Source organism: Diachasma alloeum, unplaced genomic scaffold (genome assembly GCF_001412515.2).
Source record: "Diachasma alloeum isolate Michigan unplaced genomic scaffold, Dall2.0 Dall_scaffold_00410, whole genome shotgun sequence".
In the NCBI taxonomy this organism is placed as follows: domain Eukaryota; kingdom Metazoa; phylum Arthropoda; class Insecta; order Hymenoptera; family Braconidae; genus Diachasma; species Diachasma alloeum.
In genome coordinates, this window is record NW_021680549.1 from 617,599 (window position 1) to 644,449 (window position 26,851).

Here is a 26,851-nt window from a genome sequence, read left to right on the forward strand (position 1 = left end):
CACTGATTTCCGAGTAGCCCTCTCCTGTTTCTTTTTTTTCATCTTTTTGGGAGGCAGCTGTGGATGGAGCTGTCCGGCCTGCCTCTTTTTCTCCTTCTTATTCTTCACCTGCGTCCATTCAGGCTTAGCAGGTGGATCTGAAGTTGCCACCATCTGCGGGGCTGCCTTGCTGGTCAGATCCTGTTGCTTCAGCTTCTTCAAAGTTTGAGCTTCTGCCGCAGGTGAGCCTTTCGAGCGCTTTCTCCGCACTGCCTTGCGGACATCTCGGGCCGACTGCATGGTATTCGGATCCTCCAAATCCGAGTCCTTTGCCGTCGTTTCGGAGTCCATCCGTAAACGCAACGTGGGTGGTGCTGATGGAGTTTGCACGGGTTTGGTGAAGGAGGGTCGTGCTTTGATGCGTGCCTCCTCCAAACTTTTGAGGCGTTTGAATGCGCTGCCGATAGTTGCCACCTTGCATTTGATCTCCTTGTGGACATTTATCCTGGGCTGAACATACTCATGAAGTTCTGCGATGAGTTTTTCAAGTCGCGCCCATGCATTGCAGCATTCCGTCTCCTGTTTAGTCTGCGACTCATCTCTCCTTGTAGCATCTGAGGCCAAGGAGTCCACCTTTAATGAATGTGATGATTGGCTCCTCCCATAATCCATGGAGCCGGCATCAGAACTGATGGCAGGATTCTCCTTGCTAAAGCTACCCGCATGGGAACTTTCAATTTTTTCATCACTCATCATTTTTGTACTAGCTGTTATCGGGAGCCTGACCCGGGGGTGTTTTAGGGAGCCCACCCTGCACACCGCTTTTAGAGTTGGGTTTCTCGGAAGGTGTTGGTTCGCGCCGACGTATTTTATTTAGTCGATACCCTATATTCAGTTCAGAATATCGAGCATTCCCCCATCCACCACCTGGGGACGCGCCACGTTGCAGGACCTTCCAACCTGCGAAAACTCTCGGAGGGTAAAGGCGTTCCTCGCCGAAAGAATCCGTGGTGGGTGTGTGTGTGTGTGCGTGTGCGCGCGCGTGTGTGTGTGTGTGTGTGTGTGTGTGTGTGTGTTACTTTGTACGTATGTGGTCAAAATTTTGGTCAACGATTTCTCGTGAACGAATGGTCCGATTTAACTTTTTTTTTCTCCAATCGATACGTCTTCATGTAACTTAGACCTGATTAGATTTTGGAGTGATTCGCTCCAGTAGTTCTTCCAAATTTTCCTGGAGAAATGTTTGAAAATGGCTAAGATAAGTATTTCTCCTGTATAAATGACGTGATTGGCATTGTCAACATCAGGATACCACTAGAGTCAATCACTCCAGTGATTTATCTAGGATTTTCTGAAACTCCAGTGATTTTTCCAGTGGTTTTTCGAAAATTCCCTGGAGAAAAGTTTGAAAATCGCTCAGACAAGGGTTTTTCATGAATAAATAAACAGAGTATTGAGAGTTGAAAAGGATTCTTTTAGTCAAAACGGGAGGAATAATAATATCGGGAAGTTGTTGGTGCGACCCGTCCGACGAGTCAGACCCACATGAATACATCCGCTACCAACCCACCCGCAATGAGAACGAGCGCAGCGAGCGACCAACAGTCCAATCCACTAGTTAATTATTATATCTACTCCAGTATTGTGGCACATCATTCTTTTGAAGGAGAGCAATTGCTGGGCAAAATCGCTAGCGAAGCGGCAAAACGATTTGAATTGACTGGGTTGTTAGCTGAGTTTCCAGACAATATCTTTGAATCTAAGAGAGATAGCGAAATTTTTGTNGAGAGCAATTGCTGGGCAAAATCGCTAGCGAAGCGGCAAAACGATTTGAATTGACTGGGTTGTTAGCTGAGTTTCCAGACAATATCTTCGAATCTAAGAGAGATAGCGAAATTTTTGTGATAATCTTTTTTGTAACTCTTGATCGGCTCTACAAAAAACCTTACATAAAAAAATGGTATCTGCATTTGATTCCGAGATATCAATTGAAAACTAATCAATTCTAAAATCGACTTGAACCGTTTTGCTGCTACGCTATCGAAGTGAAATAAGTCCAATTTCAATTTGTGCCACATTTGAGTTCAAAAAGCTCCAAAGAAATTTTGGTAATGACCTATTTGTGACTCTCGATTCGCTCTACAAAAAAGGTTATGAGAAAACAATGGATATCTGTTGAGGATAATACAATGACGATTAATATACTCTAACACAGACACGTACAGTGACTCTCACTCATACACATACAGACCCCCGCACTCTCACTCACTCGACACTCACGTTGATGTTTGTATCGTCGATCAGTCGCTCATAATAAACAGAAGAGTACAGAAGGTTATGTGTGTAGCTCTGATTATTCAGATACCCTTTATGTCCTCGCATTACTAGATATAGAATATCCTTTCAGATATTGTCTACAGGTTATGGGCCCAGTTGCGTAGTAAGGATAGGGAGGCACAAAGGGTTAATCGTTGAGGACTCATTGTGAGAATATTTTTTTGGTTATTGTGGATATATTGGTTCAGTCTCATTTTGAAATCAAGTAGTGTTAGAGAGTCAAAATGAGTGAGAACAATCACGGACATTTTGCTGTTCAGAAGCTCAATAATGAGAACTATCATATGTGGAAGTTTAGTCTTGAAATGTTGTTAATGAAAGAAGATGTATTGGAAGCCATAACTGAAGACCCTCCGGCAGAAGGTAATTTGAGAAATTTATGGAACAAAAAGAATACCAAAGCTACAGGATGTATAGGTCTCTTGGTAGAGAAAAGTCAAGTGAACTTGATACGTCACCATAAATCAGCTAAAGCAATGTGGGAAGCACTCAAAACACATCATGAACGAGCAACTATGACAAATAAAGTGATATTGCTACGGAGATTGATTTTGATGCGTTTAACTGAGGATGGCGATATGGAAGAGCATTTAGGCAGAATGCAGGATGAGATGGATAAACTGACAGCTTTAGGGGACGAGCTTTCTGAAACTTTCAAGGTGGCCCTGGTGCTTTGCAGTGTGCCAGACACATATGATCCGTTAGTTTCAGCATTGGAGGTCAGACCGGAGAATGAAATTTCTATGTCAATAGTCATGAAGAAATTAGTTAACGAGCACAAGAGACGCACAGCTCAGGCATCAACAAGTGAGGATACCGCAATGAGGGTTAACAAAAGTAAGAATAAGAAAGGATGTTTCTTTTGTAATGATGCAAACCACAAGAGATCAGACTGCGAGAAATTCCATAACTGGTTGGAGAAAAAGAAAAATAAAGACAAGAATGTAAACAAGAGCTGGAAAACCAACACTAAAGCTGCCAAAGCCATTCAAAACGACAGTGAAGACACCAGTGATAGTGACACCAGCACTTGCCAAGACTCAGCGTACATAGTGAGACAGAGTAAACCTTCGCAAACATGGGTTTTCGACTCAGGAGCAACGAGGTACATGACTAATAATATCGATTTTTTCAAAAGTTTGGACACGAACTATAGGTCCACAGTTCGTGTCGCCAACAAAAATCTGAGTACAGTCTGTGCATTGGTTGCGGAGAAGTCGAGTGCGTCACCAGAGCGGGAAAGAACGATTTTGAAATTAGAAGAGGTATTGTACGTTCCAGATTTTGAATCAGGTTTGATTTCAATTCGTGTCTTAGATGAACAAGGTTACAAAGTACTAGTTAAAAGTGGTACAATGATCTTAAAAAGGAATGAGAAAGAAGTGGCTGTTGCAGACGTGAAGAAAGGGATGTATGAATTGAGAATGACAGAAAATGCATTCAAGGCATCTCCACAACATTCCAACACATGCATTCACACATGGCATCAGCGCTTTGGCTACAGGGATGCACTGGCAATAAAAAAGTTGGGTGAACAAGGTTTAGCTTCAGGGATTAAGGTCACACCGTGTGGAATCAAGGAATTTTGTGAGAGCTGCATCAAGGGGAAGTTGACACGTCAACCGTTCCCTAAAACTTCCCACAGCAGACGCAATGAACCATTGGAGCTAATTCACACAGATCTTTGTGGGCCTATGCCAACCCAAACACCTGGAGGAAGACGTTATATAATGACGTTGATTGATTATTTCGGTCGATACGCCCAAGTATTTCTTCTGAAGAAAAAATCCCAAGCCACTCAGGTAATAAAAGATTTTATTAAATTCAGTAAAACTCAATTTAGTAGAATACCAAAGGCATTCAGGTCAGATAGGGGTGGTGAATACACTGCACACGAATTGCAAGAATACCTGAAAGACAAGGGAATAAAGATGCAACACACTGCTCCTTACACCCCTGATCAAAATGGGGTTGCTGAGAGGCGAAATAGAACGTTGATTGAAGCAGTGAGGACTATGTTAATTGATGCTCAGCTACCTGATAGATTCTGGGGTGAAACAGTACTGACAGCTGCCTACATTCAGAATCTTTTACCCACAAAATCGAGAAACAAAACGCCTCACGAACTATGATTTGGGGAAAAACCAGATGTGAGTCATCTTCGAGTGTTTGGATGTAAGGCATTTACTCACGTGCCAAAACAAAAGAGGAGGAAGCTAGATGCCAAAGCACACGAACACATCCTCGTGGGTTACAGTGAGCAGTCAAAAACATACAGATTGTTAAATCGCTCTACAGGAGACATAACAATCAGTAGAGATGTGAGGTTTATCGAGGAAGATCGTGTTGGTCCAAAAGAACAAGTGAATTTCGGACTTGCTGGAAACTCTCACAATAATCAAGAAGACATTGTACTTATACCACATGAAATTCACGATGAAATTCACGATGAAATTCATGATGAAATCCACAATGAAATCCACGATGGAATCCAAGAACTTGAAGACCTTACCACTGAGGCTGAAGAGGATTTTGGAGACGATACACTGAGTGATTCAATTGAATCATTAGACGATATGCCACTGAGTAAGAGAATGAGAATGTCAGAATCAGGAGAGCACATGGATGAAGCTCATGCAACTCAAGATGATCGAGATGAACCAAAATCATTGAAAGAAGCATTAACTGGACTCGAAGCTGAGAAGTGGCAGAGGGCAATGGAGCCTCCTCCATTGCTCCAGCTTCGTTCTCTGAAGAAAAACCAGACGTGGAATTTGAAACATTTACCAAAGGGGAAAACTGCCATCGGTTGTAAGTGGGTTTATAAAGTCAAAAAGCATTCAGATGAACGTCCTAATACATTCAAGGCTCGACTGATTGCACAGGGCTTTTCTCAAAAATTTGGAGTGGATTATGATGAGGTGTTTGTCCCTGTGGTGAAACACACAACAATGAGAATATTGTTATCAGTTGCTGGGAAGAGAAATTACGTCATAAAACATTTCGATGCAAAAACAGCATTTCTCAATGGACACATTAAAGAAGAAATTTACATGAAACAGCCACCTGGTTTCATGCTACGAGGGAAAGAGAATTTAGTATGTAAATTGAATCGTAGCATTTATGGATTGAAACAGGCAGCTAGAACTTGGAACGAGATGTTAAATCGAGAATTGAAACGTCATGGATTCGAAGCGTGCCCTGCTGACCCCTGCCTCTATAAATCGACAGACAAAGGACCCAAAGTGTACTTGATAATATATGTAGACGATATAATCATTGCTAGTTAGTCAGGGAAGAGGATTGAAGGATTCAGAAAGAAGTTGAATAACGTTTTTTCGATCACAGATCTTGGAGATCTCAAATGTTACCTTGGAGTAGAAGTGAGACGTGATCAGGATGAAAATGTCTACATAAATCAGTTGAATTATATCAGGAAAGTCCTGAGCCAAACTGGATTGATGAATGCAAAAGGTTCAAACTACCCCATGGACACTGGGTATCAGAAGCTAAGGGCAAAATCTCCACAGATATCGAACAAGAAGTTTCAAAGTCTCATTGGATCCCTGTTATACGTATCTGTGAATTCTCGACCTGATATCAGTGCTCCAGTATCAATTTTGAGTCAACACATTAAAGACACTCGTAAAGTTGATTGGAATGAGCTACAGAGGATCTGCAGGTATTTGAAAAATACAATTGATTACGAGCTCAAGTTGAGTGACACTTCAACATCCAAACTTCAACTGATTGGATACGCGGATGCGGACTGGACAGAAGCTGCAGAGAGAAGGAAGTCGAACAGTGGATATCTCTTCAAACTGTTCAATGGGACTATCAGCTGGTCCAGTAAGAGACAGGACTGTGTGTCTGTTTCCTCAACTGAATCAGAAATTGTTGCTTTTTCGGAGGCCTGCAGAGAAGCAACCTGGATCCACAGGATCCTTCTATTCTGTGACGAAATGCAAAAACGTGCAACCGTGATTCACGAGGACAATCAGAGTTGTATCAATTTTCACCATGCTGGCAGAGTGAGTAATCGTACCAAACACATTGATACTCGATACTGCTATGGCGTTGACTTGATCACCAAGGGGATAGTACGCACAGTGTACTGTCCAACAGAACACAACCTGGCAGACTTGCTGACTAAACCAATCGGGAACATCAGGCTGAGAAAACTCACCCAAGGCATTGGACTCAAGATGTGGAGAGCAACAAACTTTGAGGGGAAGTGAATCGACATTGAGGGGAAGTGTTGAGGATAATACAATGACGATTAATATACTCTAACACAGACACGTACAGTGACTCTCACTCATACACATACAGACCCCCGCATTCTCACTCACTCGACACTCACGTTGATGTTTGTATCGTCGGTCAGTCGCTCATAATAAACAGAAGAGTACAGAAGGTTATGTGTGTAGCTCTGATCTTCAGATACCCTTTATGTCCTCGCATTACTAGATTTAGAATATCCTTTCAGATATTATCTACAATATCTGCGTTAGATTCCGAGATATTCATTGAAAACTGACCAATAATAAAATCGGCTTAAATCGTTTTACCGTTCCCCTATTGGAATGGAATGCAGATTATGATGGAATCCCGAAACTAAGTAGACTCCTATGTAAATTTTCTTTTTCAACAAATTCAGGTTCAGGAAACCTTGAAGGACTCGAATGAATCAAACAATATGGCTCAATTAGAGGACAAACATTGTAAATCAAATCTTTGATTCTCAGAAATTGATAATTTCAAATTATAGATTGATTTTTTCCATTAAAATTCCCAAGTTGGTTTCATACTTCTTTGTAAAAATCAGGCAAGCTCAGCAAATGAGGGGAAGGCACCAGCGAAATGATCAGGAGAGCTAAATTATCAGAAGTTTCAAATGGAAGGGATAAGCAAAATGATTGAAAGTATCGTAGAGGCCAAAGTGAACGCGATGAGCCATTGGACTAAATATGTTCTGTGAGTGAGTTTAGGGGGTGGATATCACAGTAAACACGTATTTTCTACTAAAATATAAACATTTATTTTAGAGATATTTTGGGATACAATAGACCATTGCGGCCATCTTGCTCAACTGAATAAGCGGGAATACAAAAGGAGTGGGGGAAAATTAACCATCTTGAAGATCTGGTGGCGTCCTCTTAGATTCAAAATATAATTTCACACAAACTTGACAAAATATATAATCAGAATAGGCGAATCTGAAATGACTCCTATCGAAGTCTTTCCTTAACATTTTGTTTTTCTCAATTTTAATCAACTGAAAAGTGGACGTTAATTCTACTTAGTTCCTTAATTTCCGATAATTGAATATTATTTTTTACCCAAGATTCACCAGAAGATAGTAAGAATTTGATTACGAATTTCATAATATCAAATGTGTGTTTGATCTGCTCAATTCCCGTGACGATTTGCATAATACTTTCTATTCACAACCTGCGTGGCCTCTTCTCTTCTCGATTCAATTTCTCAGGAGTGAAAGATTTGTGGTATTTTTGTACTTTTGGGACCCGCCACGGATTTTTAATTTTATATATGGATTACCAGATATGTTTCATGGTAGAGATTATACATGATGTTTTATGCTTATTCAACTGATTTCCTTAGACCTTTCCGAATTCAATTTTGATAAAAATCGGAATTCAAATAGGACTTTTATTCTGACTCGGAATACTATCATACCTTGTGTTCCATTTCAGTAGCATAGCAGCAAAACGGTTCAAGCCAATTTTGGTATTGGTTAGTTTTCAATGAATATCTCGGAATGTAAGACAGATACCAATTTTTTTCTCACAATTTTTCTTGTAAAGCGAATTAAAAGTTACAAAAAAGGTCGTTACAAAAATTTTGCTATCTCTCTTAGATGCGGAGATATTGCCTGGAAACTAAGCTAAGATATCAGTCAACTCAAATCGTTTTATTGCATTACTAGCGATTTTGCCCAGCAGTTGCTCTCCTTCAAACGTATAATGTGCCACAATACTAGATTGAATATAGTGATCAATTAACAGACCTGTAGGGATGATGAACGGAAGGATTTCCATGAAAAAACGCAAAAATTTGACGTTTTTATTTTTTTTAAATGCGTTGCAGGTGGATTTTTCGAACTTTTTTTTTCTCAAAATGTGGGGAATTGAGGCTAGAATCTCGTTAATTTTGGTCAAAGTGGTAGAAAAATCTTTACCTATGAAAATGATTAAAAAAAAAAAGAAGTGTCGATCAAAAATATTATTTAACAATTAAAAATCAATTAAAAAATTTTCCCTTCAATGTTGATTTTTTTTCAATTTTTCAGAATTTTTTCAGATTTTTAAGTACTTTTGAAGTACTCAAAAAAAGAAATCGAAAAAAACAGTTTTTACAGAAAAACAGAAATTTTACACAGAATTGTTTTTTTGGGTGGTGAATATGTGAAAAAATTGCCGCTTTAAAATTCGCTGGGGACAGGTTCACCATGCTTATCCGGCTAGACCCTTCCTATACGATTTTTTCATACGTGGCTCGCTTCTCAAGTTTCTCCTTATTTAAAATATGATTTCATTAAAATACAACAAACAGCATCATTGCTTATCAAGTTACACAATAGCGTCATGAGATTTTTATACTGAAGGGGTTTCAAATGGAGATATCAGACTTTTATGTTGGATACTCATTCATATTAATTCATGGTCCCGACTAAGTCTTGAATTAACCTGGGTACACTCTGGCTGAATTCTGACTCAACCCTGATTGAATCCCAGTTATATAAACACTGATTAAAACTTGATTGAACCCGAGTCAAATCCCGACTAGATCGCAATTAAACCTTGATTAAACCCTGACTAAAGCCGAATCCGAATCTTCACCCTAGATTGATCACCATACGAGAGAAACCGCGCCGCAGCGCGTCGTTTTTCTTCAATTGCCATTGACTGACGAACCAAAAAACTTGAAAATAAGCAGGGATTCGAGCCTATCCGACAGAAGGCATGTGACCGTTACTTGCTGCGTTATTAGTTCGTTTTTCTTTTATTTCTACCAATTCCATTGGTAGTAAGCTTGCGAATGAATCCGTAGCAATTCCCTGTCCTTGTGATAAGCATACAACTGTAACTACATGCTACATGGTATCTACAGAAAGATATTCAACCTTCTAATAAAATAGATTTATACAAAAAGTTGAATATCTCCGAAACTACTCGGCCGATTGCGCCTATCGACAATATCAATCTTCAAATTTATAAGAGCTATAATCATATCAAATTTCAATTTTCTATCTTCAGTTTTTCTGAAGTTGAATGAAAAACAAGTCGATATCTCGATTTTTACTCAAGTTAGAGCGCGAACAAGGATTTCAAGGCAAACAAAAAAAATCTAAACATCTCAAAAACTTTGAACGGGTATATATATTTTGATTGGTTGGGATAGAGGACATCAAGCGGAATATTTTGAAAAAAAAATCATTGAGATCGGTTGACTCGTTGTTGAGATATTCAAGACATTAAGTTTACATACAAAGTTGAATACCTCCGAAACTAATTGACCGATTGAGCCCATCTTCCATACCGATCCTTGCGATGATAAGCGACAGTTTCATGTCAAATATCAAGTCGATATTTCAATTTTTACTCAAGTTAGAGCGCGAACAAGGATTTTAAGTCAAAAACAGAAAAATCCAAATATCTCAAAAACTTTGTATGAACGAATATCTATGTTTTGATTGATTTAGATAGAGGACATCATGCCGAATATTTTGAAAAAAAAATTATTGAAATCGGTTGGATATTTTCCGAAATATTTGGGAGAAAAGGTTAAAAAACGAATGGATATTGCTCAAAAACTAATGGACGGATCAAGCTGAAGTTTGGCATGGAGTTAGTCTCAAGTTATACCAATTAACTGAAAAAATTTCAAACTTTTTGGAATGATTTTTCCCGTTTAATTATCAAATTTACGAAAAAATGACCACTGACTGGACAGTGTCACGCACAGACATGGTCTCTAAACTTCGTATTTTCCCGTTTCAGACCATTCATGCATCATTTCCAAGCAAAATTAGAAAATGTGAAAATCAAACGATTGCAATGCTTCCATTCGGAAGCAAAAATTTGACATTTTCAATTGAAGTGTCTAAAATATTGAAATAGTTGTTAGAACAATATAATTGCCGTAATTCATAAAGAAAATGCAAATATTTCTAACAGTTGAATTATTTTTCCCATGTTTAAATGAAATCGCCGTTACGCAACTTGCCGGAAACTTACTAAAAGCGCCCGGGAAGTGTCGAGTGAATTTGGCAACGCTGGAGTCCAAATAACACGGCGGCTAAACCCCGCGAAGGTGACCAAGCTACAGGGTTGCAAGTTTTGATGACATTTCAATTCATGATAATCCTATGGCATGAAACAAAAGGGGAAGAGAATAGTGAAATAGAATTTGAGAGACAAAAAGACTGCATTCGGAAGCAAAAGCTGATTTATTAGCAGCAATGATTATTGTCATTTGAACAATTAAATTATTCACATGTTTTTCATAAATCTTACATAATTGTGCTTGCATTAGGACATATTTTCTCTCATTTTAAGACTCTCTGAGGTATGGAATTTAGAACTTTTGAGTTCTGAAAATTGGAACTTTTAAGGCCTCACATAAAGAACATCCGAAGTTTTAAATTAAGAACATTCTCATTCTTGAGTTAATGATGTTTTTTCTTTGAAGTGTATCGCCTGATACCTTCCCTCTATTATTGTTCAATTATTTTAGAATTTTATTCTTTTCGAATGTTCTTGGTTCAAGAATGAAGAGTTTTCATTTAAAAACCAAACCAAATAGTTCTTGATTTAAACACCCAACGGTTCTTGACTCAGGAACTTTTCTTATTTGAACTAATTAGGTTTTTGGCATTAAAGTTTGGAGCTTTTTCTTTTAACATGAAGTAATTATCCTTAAAGGGTAATGGACAGACCTTTATTTTTCAAATTTTTTAATACACTTTCTACCGAAAGTTGTCGATATTTTTCAAAATCGTAGTAAATTAATCTCTAGGGGCTTATCAATGTGCCTTGGTGTCGAAGAAGATTAATAACTTTGAGTACGAAATTTGTTTGAAAATTTCGAGAAAACTGTTCTTTTACAATCAGTAACTTCGTTCGGAGAATTAGAAACTTTTTTTCTCAGTAATTGACAGTAGATTTATTTTCCAATTTCAGTTCTATTGCAAAATCTCATTTCAACCCCGAAAAATGCTGGAGAGTTCTGCATTTCTGGGAGATTCAAGATGTATCTACATTCTCTAAAATCTAAATTGACGTTTGCACTGGGATTTATCATTGGTTTCAGTTCAGTCATTCTTTACGTCATCAAAAACGATTATGATGCAAACAATTGCAAGAAACCACAGGCATTTGCACTGTGGAAACCTCAAAAACAGTCCATGTTGGATAATCACGTCAAGATTCATTATTCATCTTATGAATCTTGGCTGAGAGGTCATCATGCGGAGACCCACGAGATCAATTTGGACGCCAATTATGGGCCTGTCTCGATAGATCAAGGGACACCAAAGGCCTTAGAATTTCAGTGGCTCAGGTCGAAAGTTCATATAACATGTGTGGTTTTCGTCGAACATACAAGACTAGCACATTCGATCAAATTGACGTGGGGTCCACGCTGCAATAAGATTTATTACTTCAGCCAGGATTTAAAGAATGCAGAAATACCAGTTATGAAATTTCCAATGAAGCTCTCCTCTTCGTGGCAATTATTATGTGAAGCAATGAATTTCATCTGGAAGAAATCAACAGTTTTGGCAGAATCAGAAGCGTCTGAACCTTTGGAATGGATTATATTCGTTAAAGACGACACAATGGTCCTACCAGAGAATTTGAGATACTTATTAGCACCTCTGGACCATAATCAGGATTATTATCTGGGTCATGGAGTCGTTCTTTGGGGCCAGTCATACAACATTGCACAGGCCGGCTATGTCCTGAGCAGTGGAGCCTTCAAGAAGATCGTAGAAACATTCAACACCTCAGAGAAATGTATTTCTGGTGGTAAATACTGGAAGAAAGAGGATTATTACCTGGGAAAGCATTTAACAGGGTTCAACATTCACCCAGCAGACACCAGAGATAATGAGTTAAGAGGAACATTCCATGGATATTCACTCCAGACTCTCCTCTGGGGTGTTGCCAAACCAGGAAACTACTTTACAAGGGCTCTGTACCCCACTGGAGACCAATGCTGCTCTCCAAATTCAGTCACCTTTAGTATTTCCGAGCCTGACAAGCTCCATACTATTAACTACATGTTGTATCATTTAAATGTTTATGAGAATGTGGAGGGACATTATGGAAACAAGGCTGCACCTACGCCAGTACCTGAGGAGGATGTTTGGAAATTAGCTCTGAAAGAGGAGTTCAATATAACGGACGTTGAGGGAATTTCAAATGACAAATTCTATGAGATCTGGAGGTCGAAGTATTCGGATCCATCGCAGTTCATCGAGAAGAACTATGAGAACATGACAAATGTGCTTCACTCAATCATTACAGCTTATGAAAATGATAGACGAATGCTGCAGAATCTTCCATAGTTTATTTAAGTTGTGGAGTTATAAAGAATAGCTGATGAGTCGAATAGAGATCAGTATTGAAATGGTAAAACAAAACACGTCATCTTGAAATTGAGATACATTTTTGTAGAATATTTCGGTCTTCTAGGGAGGTAACCTAAGTGGCACAGCAACCTTATCCTTAGCTACAAATATTTGTTATAGAGACTCTTCATCCGAAATTGTCCTTTCTCTTGGTATTCGAATGTATTCATCGAAAACTTATGAAGAAGATGAGTCGTCCTGTTTGATTTTGCTATTTTAATAATACTGAAATGATTCTGGAGACTATTTTGTAAACTTATCGTTAAGGAAAAGGTTTAAAGCAATTTATGAAAGATTGTTTTTTTATAAACTTCATCGACTGCAGTAAAAATCATCAAATTTTTCCTCTCAATCTATTGAATATGGAGATATTCATAAAATAATTTGTATAAAATTTCTAGGCTCATCTTCTCATATATCAGCTGGGGTGGGATAAAATGAACTGTCTTCAATCGTCAGCCAGAGTAGAAGTGTGGAATTTACCGATTTTTTTCGTTATAAATGTTTTTTCTTTCAAGTTTCAAAATGAAATCTAATTTACCCAAATCATATTATTTAATCGGGAGGCATTGACGATTTGAAGATGGGTTGTTTTACCCCACGCTCACCAACTACTTCGCGAAAGATTTTTAGTTAAAAACATGACAGTATTAATGTATGCAGAGATAAATTAATTACTTTGCTACAATTATTATTGAGTATTCAAGTTATCATTGACTAGATTGACATTGTTATTTTATTTTTGAGAGAATTTGAATCAATTGAGGTAAATATCCGTCCAGGACACGTATGAAAAAATGCTATAGAATTTTTTTATACGTGGAGTGGAATCTTTCTGCATTTCCATGCAGCTATTTTGTAAATATGATATCGCTCACTAATTGGAACTAAATATACTGCTTAATGTTTTGAAACGAGTGGTCTTTGCATATCTCTCATATTATTAAATGATAAATTAATATCCTTCCATAGCCGATACACAACGAAAATTGTGCGTTGTGGTTTCAGTTAATTGGGGTGCTCATTATTTTTTTAGCATTATACTATCAAGAGGTAAAATGTAGAACAATAGCATATTACTCAATTAAGGATAAGATAAAATTCGTCGGGTCCATGAATCATGCGACAGTGACATGATTTCTGAGTGAAAAAATTACTCAGAGATACACAGCAGTCCTTGGATAACTCGTGTAAAGGTCAAGCGCGAAGCTTAACAATGAATAGTAGTACACGCTGATAATAATTCTAGAAGCAACTATTCCAAAATTCCCCACATGATTCAATAATGGAAAACCCGCAAGGAACTTATCAGGAGAATTCCCTGGGAATATTCGAAATTTATAGTGACCCCTTTTATGAATTAATTAAATTTATCAAACGCCAATCAGCTATCCGCTTCCTTTGCAAGTATATTTATATGGAAAAATGAGATGCTGGAGCTCATATGAGTTTGTTTTTCGGCCGACATGACTTCGGCCGGTGTTTATGTACCTTAGTCTTTGAAGTTATTACGATGATTTCTGCTTGCCTTTTTTATTTGACTGTCTTTCTGGCGGTTGTTCATATTTTCGGTGAAGATGAATTAGTGAGGAAGGCGAAGAGTGAATTCCTCCAGTTTGAGAGGTAATTTTTTTTTCTATTGAACTCAGTAGTGCATGAAGAAAAAAATATAATACAAATTACAGTGAAACATGGTACAATGGGTTCATTTTTACGGACCGGTAAACATTCCAGGGCCGTTAATTTTGCTGTGAAATATAAGGATTTTTCACGGTAAATCCGAGAAAACTTCCTTTAACGTGCAGAAAAAATTGTGGTGCTGGCGCAGAATTTTTTCTGGGTCCGTCAAAATTAACCAATTTTACTGCACCAGCCCAATAATTTTTATGGGATTTTTTTTCCGTGTGAAGTGGTGAATAACGGGAAATGAATGATAAATTCGAATTTTATAGAGGTAATTTTGCAAATGTTGACGGAACCATGGGTTTTGACGGAAGAAGAGACCTTTTTCGTTATCCATAAGTTTTTGAAAAGAATACCCGAGTATTTCACCACTTTTGGAGATGTTTGTGACATAAACTTCACATGCGTTTTAGAACAATTTTCTTCCAACAACATTTAAAAAAATAACATTTTCAGTATTTGTTTACTTATTCAGTCATATGTAGACCCTTGTGGGTCATACCACAGGTATGAAAATAATAAGAACATATTTATTTACATTCGAACTCAAACAAAAGCGAAACATATACATATGTCTAGTTTTGATTAGTGTCAATAACAGAGAATCTGTAATTGTTAATTTATTATGGAATGTCGCAGTAATCAATCGTATTTTTTTCCCTATTATCAATATTTAAAAATCTAGCGAAATAAATTTTTAAAATCCAGCGCTATTAGAAATTACATTCTCTGAAGGTAAATGATCCTACGCTAGTGTAGATAAGATGAACACATCATTAGTCCCTTATTTCAATTGAAATGAATGTAAAGATGCAACGTTTTAAAGTAGATATATCAGAACGTAAAAACGTTAGAATTAGAATTCACTTATATTAATGATGATAATTACTATTTTTTAATAAATAATCGTCCATAAACGTAGAAAGTTCCACGTCCCTACGTTCGATCATTTGTTCCCATGCATGTTCGACACATGTCCCTATCCTCGTCTATGAATTAATTAATTTGTATATTCGAATTAATCACATTGTACGTATCCAATTTGGAATGAAACAACTTTTAAATGATTTTTTCATTCGCTTAGTCGCGGTTACCAGTTGACAGTTGGGTGCAAAACGAGTATAGGTTCAATATCATTTCCATTGTACCTATTCTTTTAATTGCCGACGTTTCTGGTAAATATTAAGATATTACTGTAATTTATCCATTTTTATTATTTTTAAAGATTCACTCTGTCGTAGCACTAGTTGATGTGAATGGGATTTTTCTCTCTTATTATTCAATAAATCATTGTTCAGTGAAGTCGATAACATTCCTTATTAACTAAAATAATAACTCCAACCGTATTTTACTCTCGATAGAGTCGTGGGACTGTTAAAATGATTAAAATATGATACCTCACGACACTTGAACGAGCATAGAGACAGGGATGAGCAAAGGTACATTTACCTCAGTCGAAAGTGTGGAATCATCATGAACAATTTCTTCTCATTCCCATCGTTTACAATTGTTTTGTGGGCTGAGTGAATCGCTTAGTGTTCGAAAACTATCCTGTAATCGAACACCTCAAAGTATTCATTCTCAGAGATTCCTTCTCCTGAAGAAGATGAATAATGTTCATTTAGTCCGTGAGACGTTATTCAAGTTCCCAATATATTAATTATTATGACGGCCCAGTCGTATAAAGATTTTTTATAATCTTACCTGCTATTCTGTATATTTTCTATTCATTGTATTGTTAACCTCAGCCACCACCGTAGCGAAGAAAAATTTGAAGCAGATTCAGCCAAAAGTCCTGCAGGGTATTATGGGTCAATCGGTAATTGTGGAGAAATTCCGAATCCCCCGATCAATGGACGGATCAGCTGTTCCGGAACTGGGTAAGTTCTTTAATGTTTTCTGCAATTCAGATTTTTTTGGATTTTTGGTTTTTCACTTTCTGCAGAAAAACATAAAATCTACAGATTCTGATTGAAGGATAATCGGGCGAGCCCGGAGGGTTAGAAAGAAAGCAGCAATTTTTTTCTTTTTTTTTTACGTATTACTTTAAATGATAGAAAAGGCGTGTGCAAAGTTTCAGACTGCTGGGCGGCACGGTTAATTTATTATGAATTTTTGAAAAAGTGGTCATTTAACCCGTGATCTTATGGAAATCACAAAAAAACGGCAAAACCCAAGGAAAAAATGCGGCCAAAGTCATGAAACTTTAGACACATTTAGAACATGTGATCAATGATTTTTTGTGTGAGAAAGATTGTCGCCTAGGAGCATTATTTATTAATAATAGCGAAAAAAGTACTGAAAAATGAAATTTCTGCGCACGCAGCCCAAACGAGCAGCAACGTCCCACGTACCGATTGGGTGGGGGTAGCGCGTCCAATTTAAACGTCTCTTGAGAGAGCGATGAAGCGTTGTGATCGGAGCTCCCTCGAGCCAGTGGTACCAGCTCCTGGTGAAAAAAAAACTACCGACGATGTTGCCACTTTTTTGCATGGATTAATATTTTTTCATTTATTAAAAAAAAAACAATCTGAAAACCATTCAATGCGTGGAATAGATACAAATAAATTTGATTAACTCCAAAAATAATTTTTAATCGGAGACACTCCCTAATATTGCCTGAATTTTGAATCCGAATGGGAAAAATTTTTTTGTTCAGCGATTGGTTTTCTGTAGGAAAACAATAGAAACCCCCCCGCCTCCCCTCCTACATTTCCTCCTCGCCCGATTATCCTTAATGTTTTTCGCAATTCTTCAGTGGAATTATTGTAATTTTCTGTATTGCAGAACTAACAGCTAATAATAAGTCGAATATCATTAATCATCACGCTATATGTAAAGTATTATTTAAGGATATCCAAGTTTTTTTTTACAGTTTGGTACAAACCACACTATAGATTCAACCATTTTCAATCATTCAATGTGTCAATTAAATTATGTAAAACAAAATTGAAAAGATCATGAGCATTCAACGTCATTACAATTACATTTTGTACAAAATTATTATTTTTTTTAACTTTCGTTGTTTATAATAAATAATTGAAATTGTTTAAACCTTTAAAAACCTTATTTTCTGAGGCATGAAATAGATTTTTGGTAAAATTCTGAATACGAATAAATTTGTTACGATTTGGAAAAAATAATTTTTATGATCCAAAAATAATTCTTTATAAATTATTTATAGAGAATACTAATAATTTTTAAATTATTTAGTAATGTGATAGAATATCTCCTCCATTTGTTTGTGATAGAGTTATAAGTATTTGGGAGCAATAAATAAAAGACAAATAAATAAAAACTAAAAAATGTAATTGAACTCTCGTCTACGCTCGATACAGCAAAATACGCCCATCCCAATTGGTCGATATTGAACGTCAATAGTTCAAAAATTATTGAACTAGATTTTTTTTTTTACATTTTTCCCATATTCAGGGGACGCCAATCTATCACTGGACGAGAGATTTATTAGTAATTTGGAAACACCCTGTATATAAAAAAAAGACTTCGGTTGAACGGTTCTTTCGGTGTTCCCTAATGGCCACCCATCCTGTTACTGACCCGGCTCGATGATGTCTAGCTTCGATGATCGCTGCATGTCCGAAAGTCCTCTAGGCCGTATGGTTGCATTGCTGATAAGACTAATATTTTTGGAGTTTATATAGGCAATTCATGGGATGGGAATGATACGAGGAGAACAAGGGGTAGTACGGGATAGCAGAGGTCAAAGAGCGAGAGGCAAAGTTAAGAGGAAACATGGAAGGAACAGTGGGGTAAAATAGAATGAGGCGATTCGCGAGACAGGTAGATTAGATAGTGGTAGTCCCCCTCCAATCTATAACTCCCCTCTCCCTCTCATATTCTATATTGCTCCATCGTCCACTTGATCATTGATTAATTAATTAACATTTTAAATTAATCAAACGAAAGTATCCTAATTACAAAATCTTGAAAACTTCGAGTCCCTCATTCAATTTTTGTACAGAATATATCATAATTTCCCATTTTCTGACACTTTCCGATATTCAATCAGCAAATGCCAAATTTTAATGTTATATCTTGTTATTTGTCGGAATTTGTCAAATAACGCAATTTTCAGAATTCTCCATTTTATGTCATTAAAACAACCCTGACAAAATCTGTGAAAATATGACATGAAATGTTTTATTATGTCATATTTTGTCATATTCTGACCTTTTCTGTGGCTATTGTTAGCACAGGTGTTCGTCAGAAAACGTCATAATATGACAAAATATGACATCAGATGTTTCATAATGTCATTATATGACAAATTATGACATTAAAAATCGGACATAATTTCATGTATCATAACATTTTTTATCATATTACTAAATTGGTTGTTATATTCTGACATTTTATGACATTTTACCGACTTGACAGAATATGACATTTTTTGGGAAAATATGTAAAAAAAAAATCGGATAAAATTTGTCATTTTATATCAAATTCTGTATTTTTATGTAAAAATTCCGAATATTTCTCGTTTTTTGACATTTTTTGAAATTGTATGTCATTATTTGGCCGAATCTGTCGATGAATTTCCACGAGAGTAGATTTTTGTTTTGGCATAACTTATCCCACAAACGAGAATTAATGTTAATCAAAATCATGGTGTCGATGAATATATTTACAATTTTTCACCACTATCACCCATCACTGTCCTGGGTGAGTGGTTATTTAGTACACATTTTTATTAAGGATGTTCGACACCCTTTTAGCCAAAATTGACGTTGTTTTCATTTTTCTGGCAAATTATCGATGGGAGTGACGTGAAAAAATATAACGATTTTGTGGTTTGTCATTCTTTAATGGCTCACGAAGTTGCGCAGTGGTGCGATAATTTTCATGCGTTTTTTCTACAGTTTTGTGATTCTTTTTAAAAGTTTAGAGAAAACGCAGGAAAATGTTCGCACCACCTTAAAATTTCGTCAGTCATTAAATAATGACAAAACGCAAAAACGTTATATTTTTTCACGTCAATTCCATCATAAGTTTGCCAGAAAAATTAAAAAAACGTGAATTTTGGCAGAAAGGGTGTAGAACATCCTTAATCGAACGAGAACCATTCCGTGTAATTGACAGAAGACGCCGGTGTTTATGTCGAGTGCTATCATAAAGCGGGTCCGATCCACCAATCCCTTTCGAATGTCGGACTGACGTAATCCAACACAGCCAACTCCCAACATCCCAAGTAGCAAACCTTGCGAAAGATATCTGAAAGAATACCAAAAGGGCTGACTAATGTCCGTCCAAAAGGTATCTTGCAGTCATACGATAACTTTTAGTTAACTTCTAGGTAACTTCTAGACACAAGTTACCTTTTTGGACAGACATTAGACAGCCTTTTTGGTATACTTGCAGATACCCTCCGGAACTGTGCTGCTTGGGATCTCACGAGATCGCGAGATAGAAATCAATGGTACCAACGTCTCCACTAAAATCTGCCTCGAACGTTTTACGATGAGAAAAATGAAGAAAAGACGCACGCTGAAATTCTTTATATCGTCATATTTAATACATTTTAACATGAAAAAATGTAATAAAAATTGCAATGGATGGCTTATAGCAACATTACATAGTAAAAGTATAATTCAAAATGTGCTGCGGTTTGAAATTCGTGTGGAAAAGAATAAAAACGGTTTTGGTGGTCGGGGGGGGGGGTGAAGTTGCACCCGTTCTTGGACCCGTACAGGACGCAACTGCGTCCCTTGATAGAAGTACAAGAGTAATCGTATTTCTCAAGTGGAGCCAGGAGAGGGCGCTCTTCATATCCGACACTCCCTCCCGCACGTTCCTGGGTTTCCTTGCAGATAAATCAATCCCCTCATCGCAGAATCCTCACCTAACGAGTAGTAAACCCAGCTTACATATTTCCTATAAATAGTGTATTTCTAACCTAGGGAGGGAAAATAAAGGATCCTCAGCCGCCAGTGCAATTACCAGCCGAGCCGAAGGCGAGGTTTCTAAGCACGCGGCTGAGGGTCCTTTATTTTACTTCCCATGGTTAGAACGCGATTTTCCCAAGCAGCACAGTTCCGGAGGGTATCTGCAAGTATACCAAAAAGGCTGTCTAATGTCTGTCCAAAAAGGTAACTTGTGTCTAGAAGTTACCTAGAAGTTAACTAAAAGTTATCGTATGACTGCAAGATACCTTTTGGACGGACATTAGTCAGCCCTTTTGGTATTCTTTCAGATATCTTTCGCAAGGTTTGCTACTTGGGTTCCGTCTCGGCGTAGGCGCAAAGTCAGAGTTCCCTCCCGCTTCGCGGAACTCTGTAAGAAAAATTCTCTTTAGTCTTCGTGTTAAGCAAAAACTCTTCGCATTCAGTTTCTCTCATTTTTCATTCTCTGTTAGTCGCTTGAGTCATAATAATGGGGGTTCTTCGGGGACGAGACTCAGCAAAACCAAATCTATTCAAAATTTTATCCATGTCCTTTTCTTGATTCCACTCAATAGTCTCCAATTTTCTATCTCGTCTAATTATTTCTAATTATCTCGTCTAATGGAAATACTCAAGAATTCTTTAGGTTCTCCCAGAATAGTCATTTCAAATTCTTTACTGAATTTTGTTTCAACTTCACTTAATTTCAGTTTGTCATTTCTCGCCATCAGTATGTCATCCACGTATAGCAAAAGAATTAAGAACCTGTCTTCATTTCTCCGAGTGAATAAGCATGGTTTTGAACCTGAAATTTTCAATCCCATATCTAATACAGCTTTTGTAAATCTGTCATTCCAATTTTTAGGGCTAATGCGTAGACCATACAGAGCTCTCTCCAATTTACACACTTTGTCTCGTCTTACTGCATTTGAATACAAGGTCCCCTCTAGTATTTACATATAAATTTCTTCGTTTATGATTCCATTAAGAAATGCAGTCTTCACGTCTAATTGACATACATCTAAGTTGTGTTTATTGATAATAGCTATTACTGCACGGACTAGTGGCAATCTCGATACTGAAGCACAGTTTCACTCAATTCATAAATGTTTCTATCTTTAAATCCTCGGATTACTAGACGCGCTTTATGTCGAATTCTTCCATTTGTTTCTGTCTTGTATTTAGAAACCCATCTTGAATCTATCACATTTGCTTAATTTGCTTAATTTAGAAGGTCGGTCTACTATTCTTCAAACCTTATTTTTCGACACTGAGTTCAACTCATTGTTTATTGCATTTTGCCACAAATGTTTATCATTGGTCTTCATTCCCTCATTATAATTTATTGGATCTAAATTAATATCTGCCAAGAGTGCATGAAATACTTCATCATTTTCATGGCCTCTATAACTCTTGCACTGGTCAATCATAGCACTAGAGAATAAAGCACTCGTCTTAAAGTTCTCATCAATAGACAATTTCGAAAAACTTGTATCATTTATCGATTCGCGAACATCAGCTTTCTTCGACTCTAATTCATCTATTTTCAATTTATCTTTCTTAGGTCTGCCTCTTTTTTGTTTGGCCTCTCACTCCGATTTCAAAGACTCTTTGGACTCATCTTCATTTTTATTATCAAATTTAACAAACCAATTCTCTTTACTAATTTCTTCATTCACCAAAGGAAAATCATTAATGCTATTCTTACTGTATTTTTCTCCGTAGACTAATTTTTCATTGAATCTCACGTTTCGACTCTTATAATATTTTCTTCCCTCCGGTCTCAAGAGTTGATATCCTATTGGGGTATAACTAACTAGAATTGCCCGTCTATCTTCTGGTCTGAACTTTGAGCCAGTTTTCCTCTGGACTTTCATGTATGCCAAGCAACCGAATCTTTTAATTTGTTTAATCTCAAAATTGTGTTCAGGGGTAAACTTTTCAAGAGGTGTAATCATGTTATTTGACTTGTGAGAAGTACGATTATAGGTACCTGGGGAGAATAATTGAGATTCTGCACCTAATTTCATCAATACTTCAATAGTTTCTCCGCCTGTATATTCTGTCCCTTAATCGCTTCGCAAGTAGCACACCTGCGCATCATAACCTAGTAGATTATGTGTGCTCCTAACAAACATTTCCAGACAGTGCCCAATGTCACTCTTGGCTCATAGGATACGCCATAGCCAATCATAAAAAATCATCTATAAATACTGAAATGAATCTGTAACTGCATGCCTGCATTATAGAATGCATCCCTTTCCTTATCTTCATGTAATGGAGTGACTCCTGGAGAGTTTTCATGGGTCCTGATTGTGTCTTCAAAAAAATCATAGAAATCGTTTGCACTGTGTTTGCCGATAATGTATTGCATGCTAAAACGTTTTAGCCTAACTGAATGAGATGTTGGATTACTTCACATCTATTAATGCTTTTGAGTTTATTTAGAATCTCAAGTGGACTTTTCAATAATAAAACTTTAGAAGGGTAATTTCGATCGAGATAATTTATCAAAATGTCACGAACTTTAAACTTGTGATCCTCTAAAGTAGTCTCATCCCCATTGAAGGGAACTTTCTCGTTTATAACAGGAAGTAGGCCACGTGATCTCAACTCAGAGGAAAAGTAATTGTAAAAATAGTCGAATTTCAAATTGTTATCTAACTTATAATCTCTTTGAATATTTTCACTCCTGCTTACAAGAACGCGTTCCAATGTATCTTTTACATCATTGACTACTGATTTGATGTTACTATCATTGGACTGATTTTCGTTACTTATTCAATTAGACACTGCCGTGCCGCCTGTAGTAGATACTATCAATTCCCAAATGGAGCCGAGACTTTGCTTATCATGTGTCAAGATGGCAACTGGAAAATACCGGATACACAGGGATCCATTATCCCGGATTGTCAACGTAAGTTTAAGCTGAAAAACAATGATGGCTTCAATGAGCAAAAACTTTTTATAATTTTCTAATTTGAAAAATTATTCATTTTTTACTCTTATAGCGGTCTGTCTTCCCCAATGTTTGAATAATGGTATTTGCATTGGTCCTAATCAATGCGAGTGTTCAGAAAGCTTCTCCGGCCCCCAATGCCAATTTGAGACTAAACCCTGTTTGAATCTTCCGCCGCCAGTACAAAACTCGGCGCGACGATGCAATGAAAAGTGAGTGTACATTAATCATTTTCTTGAAGGGAGGACTACTGTGAGTTTCGAACCCCTAGGAACTTAGCCGCAAAGGAGTGATAAATAGAAACACGAATTTATGTACTCGATTGTACATCGTTAGTACATGATTGTACATGCCATATTTTTTTTGTACTTTCCCTAATTAATTAATATTAATTATTGTAATTTTGCCATAATGCTGGCCGAAACGATATGAAAAATTGCTTAATTAGGGCAAATAACCAGTGAAATCGATAGAACTTTGTTTGTACATCACAAATTTACCTTTTTTTCGCTTGTACATTCATTTCTTAATTAACTAAATGCAGATAAACAATTTTCATACACGGCACCCCCCCCCCCCACTAATCAGCTATTCGCGGCGGATCTGTGTTATCGACAATAAAGTTCAAGTCTCAGCGTTGTTCCTTTGGGCTGTGATATATTCACACATATCCACAAAGGTTGCAAATAACTAATCAAGATAATGCGCGGCCTATCAAATATTATGTCGTACAATTTAATATTTCTTATAAAAATATAAAATTACGAAATGAAACATATATATTTACATGTATATATATGTATACAACACCGAGGCTTGAACGTTATTGTTGATAACACAGATCCGCCGCAAACAGCTGTTCGGCGGGGGAGGGGCGGTGTATTTAAATCGTTTATCTGCATTTAGTTAATTAAGAAATGAATGTACAAACGAAAAAAAGGTAAATTCGTGATGTACAAACAGAGTTCTATCGATTTCACTGTTTTTTTGCCCTAATTAAGCAATTTTTTATTTCGTTTCGGCCAGCATCATGGAAAATTTTCAATAATTAATGTTAATTAATTAGGGAATGTACAAAAAAAATATGGCGTGTACAATCATGTACTAACGATGTACAATCGAGTACATAAATTCGGTTTTCTATTTACCACCCCCGTCCGGCTAAGTTCCTAGCGAAGAGTTTCGAAAGTCACGGGCAATTTGAGTGACTCATCTCTAAGAACGAATAATTAGTGCAAAAAAATTGATTGTTTATTGGTCGTTTGCCCCGCACACGCTTAAATTGTTAAAAATAGTCCAGGGCCTCCAACTTTTGAGCTACAGAGTTTTTTTTCAAAATTTTTGAAAAAATGTGTGTAAAACAATTACGAATAAGTTTTTTGAAATTCGACTCCTTCACAGCTAATTTCGTTTTATGTGATATAAAAATTTGCCTGCGGATTTTTCCGGGTCGAGAGTCTCCAGTGCAGTCAAAGTAGACTCAAAAATAGCACAACCACCCAATTAACTTGTTGAGCATGAACAAAACTAATACACTAATACTACATACTAATACTACATAAAAATACTAATAGATACATAAAAATGTCCTGAAACAATGTTCACCAATATTTTTACGTTCTGTAATGCAGAAAAATTGAAAATAATTAAAAACAACCAGTGTTCGTTGGAGTCAACACTATAAACATTCTCGGTTTCGACTGGACTCAATCGATTGAAATAAAAAACATACGACAGTGCAGAAGAGAAAATTCCACACAAATTCGATATAGGAAATGATGTTCTAGGACAAACAGTTGTCCTGTAGAAGAATGTAGAAGATTTTTAACCTCAATTATGGAATTTTCCCAGCGGGATCCTTGAGGCTCTTGTGTAGTAGTTTCCGTTGGGTGAGTTTTCACAGGGCAGTGGATAAGTTGCCCGTGGAGCGCTGAAGCACTCTGCTCGCTAAAAGCGGGAAGGTTTCAAAAAGAATATTCAAGACTTGTTTTTATGTTATGACAAATCACTCATACTTTTAATCACTTAAATCTTCTTCAAAATTTACACACAATAATACAAATGTTCTTAACTCTTTCGAAATCAAATGCGACAATTCTTCGAATAACTCTCGAAATTCTAAACGTGTTTACTCTACGAACTCGGAGACAGGAATGAATCTTATTCTAACAATTTTCTCTTACGCTACTTCCTTAAAATTATCTTAAGTTTAAGTTACACCCCTCGAGAGGAGCAGGGAGCCAATCGTCACCTTCGTTATTTCGAAGGGCTGCGCTTTTCGCCCCCACGACGCTTGACCTTGGGTCCCTCCTACTCTCCACCCCCACAAACCTATGACGTAGGGCCCAACGTATCTGAACTAGGGGGAGAGCGTCTCCAGGTGCAAAAAGACGGGAAGACGTCATTTCCCAGATTAGGACTCGAGGGACCGTCTAGACATATTAAGGCAAATTTCGTCGACTTTTATGGTAAGGTTTTATTAGTCTGTCGTGCAGCGAAAAGTATTTTACAACGGAACCGAAATTTAAGGAAAGTGGCAAAACCTTTACAACGGGTGAATAATGGGTCCGAAAGCAAGCAAGACAGTTTATGGTGGATTAAAGTTCGCGCAGATTCCTAATGAAGGGACTTTTACTGCCGGGTTTAATAAATTCCGAGAGAAATAATTTTGAACGAGAATTTTCGGGTCTACGTGGAGTGCAATCAAACAATAACCGTTTGTCATTCCCAAATACGACTATCACAAACTTCAGGAATTTGGGGAATATTCAGCTTCTATTCATTTTTCTATCTCTATTTTCTATTTCACTTTAACCCAATTTCCCAGTGGCAATTCTTTAATTTACTCGATTTATTTTACGTTTATCTAATTTTAGTTATTCTTATTAATTACATTCAAATCAATCAAATCTACGACATTATATTCGTTTGAATATCTACCACGAAAAGGGCGTCACTAGGAAATTAGTGAGGAATCTACATTATCATCGCTACTCTACACAACAAGGCCCAACCCCTTTTCTGCACGCTCAGCCTAATGGAAAGAGCGCAATGCGCAATTGATTTGAATTAAATGACAGTACGCTACTGCATGTCTCGATTTATTTCCGATTGATAATTCAATTATATCTCTGACAGTATGGGGATTTGCTTGTCTTAAAAGTCAATCAAAACAAATGCTGGCGCCCAAAGTGTCTATGTACACTTCAATATGCCTCTTTGTAGTGGAATCTCGAGATGGTGAAAGGACAGGATTATTATAATGACACGAAGAGTTCTTAGAACTCATTTTATTTTACCTGCACTCTCAGATGGCATGCTGTGCTGCGTAAAAAA

At 37.0% G+C, this 26,851-nt stretch overlaps 2 protein-coding genes across 2 annotated transcripts in view; both read left to right on the forward strand.

Moving 5' to 3' along the window:
- Nucleotides 1–13,887, forward strand: part of LOC107042078 (C1GALT1-specific chaperone 1) — a 20,299-nt gene extending 6,412 nt beyond the window's left edge. Inside the window, exon 2 of the mRNA XM_015262949.1 lies at nt 11,523–13,887. Coding sequence (XP_015118435.1) covers nt 11,591–12,910 — 1,320 coding nt within the window. The 5' untranslated portion in view covers nt 11,523–11,590 and the 3' untranslated portion in view covers nt 12,911–13,887. The remainder of the gene's footprint in view (nt 1–11,522) is intronic.
- An 89-nt stretch (nt 13,888–13,976) lies between these two features.
- LOC107042069 (hemocytin) overlaps nt 13,977–26,851 on the forward strand; it is a 53,764-nt gene continuing 40,889 nt past the window's right edge. Inside the window, exons 1-4 of the mRNA XM_015262940.1 lie at nt 13,977–14,596; nt 16,405–16,536; nt 23,346–23,473; nt 23,568–23,727. Of these exons, the coding sequence (XP_015118426.1) occupies nt 14,418–14,596; nt 16,405–16,536; nt 23,346–23,473; nt 23,568–23,727 (599 nt within the window). The 5' untranslated portion in view covers nt 13,977–14,417. The remainder of the gene's footprint in view (nt 14,597–16,404; nt 16,537–23,345; nt 23,474–23,567; nt 23,728–26,851) is intronic.